The sequence below is a fragment of the Cynara cardunculus genome, assembly GCF_001531365.2.
Source record: "Cynara cardunculus var. scolymus isolate 2C chromosome LG 9, CcrdV1, whole genome shotgun sequence".
NCBI lineage: Eukaryota > Viridiplantae > Streptophyta > Magnoliopsida > Asterales > Asteraceae > Cynara > Cynara cardunculus.
The window spans coordinates 8,593,522-8,603,113 of record NC_037536.1 but is presented as its reverse complement, the minus strand read 5'-3'; the positions used below and the strand labels follow the sequence as shown (position 1 = coordinate 8,603,113).

The 9,592-nt window shown below is 35.0% G+C and overlaps 1 protein-coding gene across 1 annotated transcript in view; it reads right to left on the bottom strand.

Moving 5' to 3' along the window:
* The window catches only part of LOC112518220 (protein kinase and PP2C-like domain-containing protein), a 16,507-nt gene extending 8,629 nt beyond the window's left edge, over window positions 1-7,878 (bottom strand). Inside the window, exons 1-10 of the mRNA XM_025125840.1 lie at window positions 7,764-7,878; window positions 7,535-7,652; window positions 6,732-6,898; window positions 5,450-5,517; window positions 5,077-5,300; window positions 2,810-2,861; window positions 1,700-2,231; window positions 1,012-1,081; window positions 694-913; window positions 498-602 (exon numbers count right to left, since the gene is read on the bottom strand). Of these exons, the coding sequence (XP_024981608.1) occupies window positions 498-602; window positions 694-913; window positions 1,012-1,081; window positions 1,700-2,231; window positions 2,810-2,861; window positions 5,077-5,300; window positions 5,450-5,517; window positions 6,732-6,898; window positions 7,535-7,652; window positions 7,764-7,878 (1,671 nt within the window). The remainder of the gene's footprint in view (window positions 1-497; window positions 603-693; window positions 914-1,011; window positions 1,082-1,699; window positions 2,232-2,809; window positions 2,862-5,076; window positions 5,301-5,449; window positions 5,518-6,731; window positions 6,899-7,534; window positions 7,653-7,763) is intronic.
* Window positions 7,879-9,592: the final 1,714 nt, after the last annotated feature.

Here is a 9,592-nt window from a genome sequence, read left to right as displayed (position 1 = left end):
ATCTAATACCAACTCTCATACCATGTAAATGCAGGGTTGTAATCGAATATTATTAGAAGAGAAAACCTGAATTATATATGCATCATTGTAGCATGGAAAGAAATCAACTCAAACAGAATAAAATCATTTCAATTCATTTTGATGCTCTGACTTGAAAACTTCTGTTAGAAATTTAGCAAGTAGCTTGTTAACATTAGATATCCTCCTTTGAACAGCAAGGAGAAAGCAACACTGATATAGATGACATCCAAATTTTTGAAAATGTAAGCAATTTTGAGAATCTAACTACTGATGCAGGAAAGACTTTGGCAAAGAAATTGGGTACAACGATAAAATTGGAACATGAGTTCCAAGGTGTTGCACCTAGGGAATGAAGGATCCATTTGGAATCATCGTCCCATACTTTGCAGAATTAAGCAAACAACACTAAGGGGCTGTTTGGCTGTTTTTCCATTAAACCACGTATGGATGAAGCTCTCTTTATGAATTAAACTAACCTGAAGGGCAGCAGGACCAACCCTCCACGTATCAAGCTGCCATTTGACTTGACCTCCTACACCAGTAACACGCTCTCTCTCTTCAGGACAACTTGCAACATGGTCCTACAAAGTAAATATTAATTAATCAGGTATAAGTCAAGATGATAAGTTAACCAAGGATTTTTGGTGTCTCCTACAAGAATGGAACAACAACCTTACTTAGAGGATAGGGGCAACCTGCTCGACATATGATTCCCCTGCAATCACCAGCATTAGCAACAAAAAGCTTATCCCGAACTATAAGAGCCGCAATTGCTGTACAACCAGGGTGATAGTCTTTCTGGATAAACCCCTTGGATTTACGCTGAGAATTTAATTCCTTTCTGAATGCAACATCTGTGTTGATGAATGCTTCTTTAAGTGCATCAGGGGGGCTGTGTTGTCATCAGTATAATAACAGATTAATTTTTCTCAAAAGAACAAATAAAGTAAATTCTAGATGGTCTTAATGGAAGATCAAATCCATAACCACCTGCTGGCGCAATCAAGAGTTTGCAATAGTTTTGGTAGTGCTCGGACAGAAAATTCTGCAGCTGCAGCACCTGCATGCACCCAACATCAATATTACAATGAATTTTTATACAGCAAAATATCTACCATATGTATTTCAAGTAAGATTAGGAAACCAGAATTTTCTGTCTTTTAAGTGGATCTAGAAAAGGGTAAGAACTAGAAGTTATCGTATAGATGGGTTTATTGTTTAGACGCTATAGAGCAGTTCCTGGAATTTTCCTAATTAGACTCTAATTGCATGACATCATCATATAGAAAGAGTATAACCTGCTGCCCCTATTTCATCCCTACAGTTCCATGCACATATCTACTCTTTTTGCTAATTCTGTTATGCGATTCAGCAAACTAAACCAATAAAGCACCTGCTTGGTTCAAACGGTATTACTTGTCTTGGGGAACATGAAGTGTTTAAACTACAAAGTTTATGATTTTTTGGATCATGTACCCAGATTCATTGAACCCCCTTCCGGATAGTAAAAGAAAAGTGACATAAGGAGTTAATCAACATGCATTTTAATTCCTAGAGTTTGACTCTTACGACTTCGGATAGACCAGATGCAAGATTGTAACATGCTTTATATCTATATGGATATCATTTAATCCTAGTCCAAAGCAATTATAGTTGAAACCATTTTTTTAATGTGCACCTCGGTGACCATCAAAGATTCCAAAGATATGGATATCCTCTTCATTCCACACATGAGGCATAAGGAAGTGTGTATCCTCCATCGTCTCCCTTCTTCCACAAGTAGCAAAGGAACCCCAGGATAGAACCGGAAGGTATAGTGAAGAATTATCTGAATAAACAGCCCAACTTTTCACACCGAGGCCACTGTCATAAGTAGCTTTTGATATACTTTCCCCCTGAACAAACCAGTCAACAATCTCTTGCGAAGGTTGAACTATATTAGTGTTCTCATCACTTGAAGATGATTCAGTGGCAGCATTCTCCTCCATTGTGAGTCTCTTATAATTCCCAATGATGAGATCAAGTTCTGTGATTATATCATCAAAAGAAGGTCTATTACAGGTATCAGCATCCCAGCATCTTTCTATCAAGGACAGTAATCTTGATGGAGCACCCCCTTCAATTCCTGCAAGAGCAGGTCTCAATCCTTCAGACACGACGGCTGCTGTTAGTTGCTGCTCAGTATAGTTCATTTCCAACACAGTATGAGCCTGCCAGTAGAAGATATTGTTATGGTAAGATGCAAAGAGGCAAAGCAGCTTACAACAGTTTGCTAAAAAGGATAATAAAGGATACATGGAACTCCAGCCAATGAATTAGAAAACAATATATGTATAAGCTTTTTCCAAAAAAAAATATGTATAAGCTTTCGTCATTTTGAGTATGCTCTTGTGTAAAAATGTTAGAAGCTTACTCTTGTCATCGTAAAGCACATAGGTACATTAAATTTCCAAATATACTCATGCGGTCATCTAAGGTAGTTACTGTTTTTGAAATTAAGCTTTATCTACGCATTCTATATTCGTTATTCATAAACTGTATTTAATGTGTCTTTTTGTACTCTTTCTTTTGAGAACCACATAGCCTACACATGCAAGTTGCACTCAACTGCTGATTTAGTTCCAAAATGCTCGTCCTTGACCAAATTAACAGAAAGCTACAAAAAGGGAAACTTTCTTATGAAGTGTGCCAAGGAAAAAGGGTAGCACATAGTTGATATTTCAGGTAATACATACCTAGACCAGGTATAGAACATTACAACAAAATTATGTAAATCTAAATTACTAACCTGTGCTTCAGTGCGAAGATCGGTGTATGGAACAACACCTGTGAGAAGTTCACTACAATGGGTTAAGCTTAATGGTTTGTTTTTGTATACATACATGAGGGAAAGTCAATGTAAAATAGCCTCTCAAGTTTCAAGAGAAGTCCACATCCATAAAACCCAAGAATGAAGAGGGTGAAAAGAGAAACATCTAATACAACTACAAGATAACATACAACTAAGAATGAGGAGGATCACCAATTATGGTATATGGCAAGACTATTAAGGATTTCGTCTAGAATATTAACAATTATCCATCAGAAGCACAAGCAACCAGTAAACATGTTACCTTTATAGTAATACAAGTACTTCCATTGTATTTCCATAACACAACAGTTAAGTAGGGTTCTGATAGGAACTAAATGTTTTATCCAATTAAAAGGATGAATGAAAAAAAAAGCTTACTTCGAGAGGCAAGCTTCTCTATCTGATAATAAACCCACTCGATCAAATCAAGCATGCCCTCTCTTCTCTACTAGTTCCTTTACATAGAGCTAATTAATTAACTGTAATAAAATAGATGCTAGTTTTCCCTAATATGGATATATGATTACCGTATAAATTATATGGTAATATTATAATTTATTAATATGCATTCCCTTATGGAATAGAGCTTATTAACTATGGAATTTAAAGTTACTATGAAATAGAGTCAATTAGAGCATCCATAATGGAGGTGCTTGTTGAGGTTCTTGTTGGGGTTTTTATAAGAACCTCCACTGTGGGATAGAGACTCTTATCCAGTCACAACCAGGAGCTTGAACAAGAATCCGGATTCTTGTATACATTCCTATTGTGACATTTTGTTATTTTTATTATTCCTTGATCATTTTATTTTCTTTTAATAAATCTATAAAACATATAAGTTAAAATTGATATAAAAAGATATAAATTAATTATTATAAAGTAAAGTTTTTTAATTTCGTTTCTTATAAATTTTTATACAAATTTTTTAATTAGTAAGTTTAAATTTTAATTATCTCATCATATTATTTGTTTATATTATTTTTCAAATACTTATATATACATAAAATTTGGTATATTTTTTAAAAATAGAAAAAATATTTTACAGTTATTAATTTACGATTTATGAATTAATTTTAATTATATATATAGGGGCCTAATCAAATGGACCCCTATATATATATAAAACACCATATGAGTCATTCCTCACACTTTCCTTCAAAGAAAATGAAAAAAGACATTGAGAATCAAGAAAGGCTCTCAAATGCATCCAACTCTCCATATCCCCTACATTCTCCAAGACCTATGAATTTTCCAAAATTATTTAGTGTTACTTTTTATATAGATTAATGTGCGTGTAATTTTGCACTTCTTTTAGTTGTAGTATAAGATTATATTCATGTTTCAATTGTTTTTCAAATTTGTTAGCAAAATATATAAATTAACAAATACAAATTAATATGGAAAAGTGAAAATTAATAAATTATATTTGGATTTTTTATAATTTTATAGTATATATATGTGTTAAATTTATATAATAATTTATAAATAAAATTAGATTTTATAAATTAAAAAAATGGAAAGTGAGGTGTTTGTAAGAACCACCATTGTGGAGTTCTATTGAGGTTCTTATTCTGTTGAGGTGACAATGATATGGCAGAAAAAAATATGGCAAGTGAAGTTCTTGAAGGTTGCACCACTCTGGATGCTCTTCCTTTCCAGAATGCTGATTAGAAAATTTACTAGGAAGACTAATTGCCCTGCCTGCAACAAGCAAGTATCTTCGAAAAGGAAAGGTGAGAAGTCAAGTCACACTCCTTATCAAAATAGACCTATAAAAAGACATGTAGAACTAAGAAATCTATCTGTCCCATGAAAATTGCAAAGTTCTCATTTTGGAATGTGAAGGAAAAGTGCAACATTTCCCTTTTTCTTTGGCAATTTGTATGTTATATTACCTATTTATCCAAAGCCATCATTATATCTAATTAATGCTAATTGCTTTTGGCCCACGGTTTCTGTTACTTTATCAATATTGAAGTGTATTTAGGACAACTGATTAGTAGTCAAACCTTTTTGTTAAACTACATATTTAGTCAAAAATCAAGTTTCATGGGACGGATGGAGCACAAGAGGCTGAGAATTGAGAAAAGCTATAGAAAATACCAGAAAAGATTTTATATGACTACTAATTTCCATTATAGGGTTATGATAAACAGTAAATAGAATGTTTAACAAGATGATTCAGATCATGATAGGGTTCTTACTTGATTAATACTCCAAAACTGTATACATCGGATTTTTCAGTATGAACCTCCTTCCTCAATACTTCAGGTGCCATGTAGATGAGAGTACCCACCATATTCTTCTTATGAAAACCACCAGTTGGCTTGCCTGATGATCTCCAGTTCTCCGGTGTGACCTGTTTAAGATCTCGCTTGTATTCGGACAAACCAAAGTCTGCAAGATGTGGCCGCAGCCTTTTGTCAAGCTGCATTAAAATAAGAGTTACGTATTGAACTACAACAAACACAATATAAAACTGTGGAATCAAAAGTTTCTACATAAAAGACAGATGTAACTAAACAGCTAGATAATAGAAATATTGACAATCTGAGCCTATCAACTACTGTAACTTACAAGAACATTTGCTGGCTTCACATCTCTGTGTACAATTCCAATGTTATGAAGATATTGCAAAGCGTTTGCTGCAAAAGAGAGCATGGACAGTGTAACTTAATTGGGTTATGTAAAGACTGCCTCCCTTGAATCCGTACATGGAACAGTGTCTGGTGTAAGAACTTTCTTTCAAGTTCATGTTGAAAATCTGACATAATATGACATATAATATGTTGGTGATTTTAGTGTCACCAGGCCATTTAAGTGCAATTGGAAGTAACAACGAGTTCTAATGGGGTTTTATACTATGTTCTAATACAAGTCAGGGGGTGCGGAGTGCACACTTGTTATAAGACGAGTATGACCCCGGACACGACGAAATGGTGGGGGTCAGGGGGCAGCACCCCTTGCAATGTAGTGGAAAACTTGATCAAAAGGACCAGAAGCTCTCGTTGGTAAGACCAGAATTGTTAAGGACCAGAGGGGTTCTGGTTGGTCTCGCTTCTGGTTGTTAAGGGCAGAGGGGGCTCCTTCTGGTCTCGTGTCTAAAACAGTTATTGAGCAGTTAATGTTTAATTAATGTGCAGTTTTTGTAACTGTCCACTACTATTAATGTGCAGTTTTTGTAACTGTCCACTACTCCTAATAATGGGCCATAATTGTCATTTCATTTATTTTTTATGAGCATAAATACCTTTTGTCCTTATGTTTTTGGGACTCACGTTTTTGAACAATCCTTACATAGCTACAGCAAGTTTGCTCTCGTTTTTGTGCCTAAAAACGAAAGTGCTCTCTTGAGTCTTATCCCATATTGAATTTCAAGTAACCCGGGCATTGGGTCGAAATATCAATTCGGAAAGTGATCTCTTACACGATTCTCAAGTAATCCGGTTCTTGATCGATTACCCTATTTTATTATTTTCGATAACATAATATAGGGTGCACAAATCATGGAAATCGTTGGCTTGAACAAATAAACATGTGTGATCTCTCAAATTAGTAGGCCACTGTGCAAGAAATAGTATAGAGTTAAAGACAAGTATTAGGAGTGCAAATACCAAATACTTCATGTGGTATACTAAAGCTATACACCCACAAATGAAAAATATGATCTTATATACAGCTCCCCTTAAGGATCCTTAAAATGAGATACCAGATGATGCAGAAATACTAATAATATGTAACCAGAAGCCACAAAAAAGACGTCGTATTCCTACAGCATTCAGTCACAACCCCACAAACAAAAGAGTCAATTGGAATCTAAAAGAAGTCGGTTAATAAAAGACAGCCAGTGTTTTTTTACCTAGCTGTCTGGTGATCATAAGTGATTGGTCAATCGCTGGACTCCATTCTTCAACATGTAACTTCTGTGAAAGATTTCCAGACTCATAGAACTTGAAGAAGAACATGTAGTTTGGTGGTCTTGCATGTGCTGCGACCAATTTTGCAATTCCTTGGTGATTTAACTTGCTTCAAGTTCCCAATCATAGAAAGAAATTACACATTAGCCAACAAGTTTTTCGTTCTCCTTTGGTTGCATAAAAAAGAGCATATCTTCTGTGATATATGAGTAATCCCATCAGATTTCTCTCCAAAAGAGCGAGAAGGGGGATTCCAACATGTATTGAGGAGAAAGGGTCGCAAGTCTAGCAGATGTGTGACTATAACAAGTCCCCTCCAACAGAGGCTAGACAGGTACAAATGTCACAAAGTGTTGAGTCCTCGTCACAGTTGTGCAACAATGTAGACATTAGCTTCGATAGCATGTGAGATGTGTGCAATGCATAACATTGGGGGTCCAACATATATTGACAAGAAAGGCTCCAAGTCTAGCTGACCTCGGACTCTAGCATTTTGATTTGAAAAAATCAAACACTTGGTTTGCAACTTCATTTTTCTGAAACCTCAACTTATCAGAATTTTTTATTACTTTACTTTATAACAAGGGTTACAAACTTAGCATCAAATTTAGTACCAATTTTGGTTGCATAATCTAGTTTGGTTTGACGTCATAAAGTGTAAATCGAAATAATGCTCTTAACTGAATGATCTGAATGAAGCACAACATTTATTTGTAGACAGGTAGGTATAATAGAACTAACTAACCATAGCAATTGCAATTCTTTATGAAACTTGTTGATGTCGTCGGAAGTCGACAATATAGGCTTCTTAACAGCAACTCTATTCCCATCCAATGTTGCATCGTACACAACACTCTCAGCTCCTGCTAACATAAAACAGAAAAACATAGAAATTTAAAATCAACAAAGACGATGGAAGCATTGAAATCAACGAATTCGTTTTCGTTCCAGTTGAAACTGAAAGCAACACATACCTCGAGCAATTGGAAGTGAGAGCGAGTAGGAATAAGGAGGGAGATGCAGAGGGATTGAATCGCTGCAGCAACACCCTCTGATGCAAGTATTTGGATGTGAGATATCTAACACCATGTTTGATCGATTTTGGTTTGGGGGTTGGTGGTCTATTATATGACATGTACGCTGTGATTCCCTGATGGTTGGAACAACAGATGAACGTTACCCACCGGGTCAAAAATGGAATCAATCTCCCCTTTTCAAAAATCTTCAACCTTGGGGCTCGTTTACTGTTGCTTATTAATAAAATTTAACATTATCAGTTATTTATCGGGTAAGATTTTAGTTCATTAAAAATGGTGTCGTATGCAACAATTTACCCGGTAAGTGCTTACCGTGGTAAGAGTCATCACCCTCACTTACCGGGTAAGACTCTTGCTCCTTGTCTTGCTCTTACTGGATAAGATTTTTAGTCCTTAACATATTCATCCGGTAAGATAATGTGACTTGATGTTCACTTACCCAAGTAAGTGTTAGGTAAACGGCCCATAAATTATAACATAATGTACTAATTATTTTTCAAAAAAAAAATTTAATGTATTAATTATAACCATTTTTAGCCTATATAAATAAATTAGTTAAATCTATATTTTTATATTTTATGTAAATATAATATTTTTTTGGGGCCGTTTACTAAACGCTTACCCGGTAGGTGCTTACCGGACAATTTTCATCACTGGACGAACATGGCAAGACTCAAGAATCTTACCTAGTAAGAGCGATGATAAGGATAGAGAGTCTTATTCGGTAAGTGAGGGTGACGACTCTTACCCGGGTAAGCATTTACCATATATATTGTTGTAAACGATATCATTTAGATATACTACAGTCTTACCTAGAAAATAAATTATAGTATTGACTCCTAATGGTAAGAGCTTACCGGGTAAACATTTAGGTAAACAACCCCTTAGACAAATTACCTAAAATAACCAGTTTAATAATGGTACACTAACAAAATGATCATTTTTTCAAGTTTTACTCACAAAATGATCACCAAAATCGCCCTGAACGGTGATTTTAGCTCATGGGGTGATTTTGGTATTTCATGTACGGCTAGGTCCCATATGTATACTATTTAGAGAACAAAAATCTGATTGTGTAAGACTTTTTCATGCAAATCGCCCCCGGGGGCGATTTTGCCTTCTATTTTGTCTTGTAGTGAATACATTCTATGATGCAACTTTTTATTTGATTTGACAGCTCAATTATGACATGACAACACATAAGGGGTGATTTTGATTGGTATTTTGTTTTATTTAGGAAGAAATGTAGTATATATACTTGTAGTATTCTCTTTAAAAATGTAGTTTATATTTTGAAGTACCAAACTATAACGCTCACAACCCTTAACACAATTTACCATCACAACCTCTTAACACAAATACGAAATCACATCAAAGTGATAATGCTTATGTGTATGTTCAAAGTGGTGGTTCGTTCCAAACGATAAATGATGTTATAAAGTATATACCGTTAGGGTGCCCAAATTTATATTACCTTTGCCTTCGCCAATAATGCATTATGGCTTTGTTAAGTGTGTTGCGGAAAAAATAAGTTTACGTATTGGTTTTAGGTTATCTTATAAAAATCCTTTGAGCTGTGAGTTATTTGAGCTAAGTGACAACGACGATGTAGTGATGTTTCAAAACATCGTTCACCAAAACTTATCACAAAATTTGATACTCTTTGTTGTCGAAGGTGGTGGTGATAGTTGAGATCTATCAAGTGTCGTAATCCATCAACCAAGTAGGTTTCCCCCTGGCAATAATGGTGCAAACTCATATAGTAC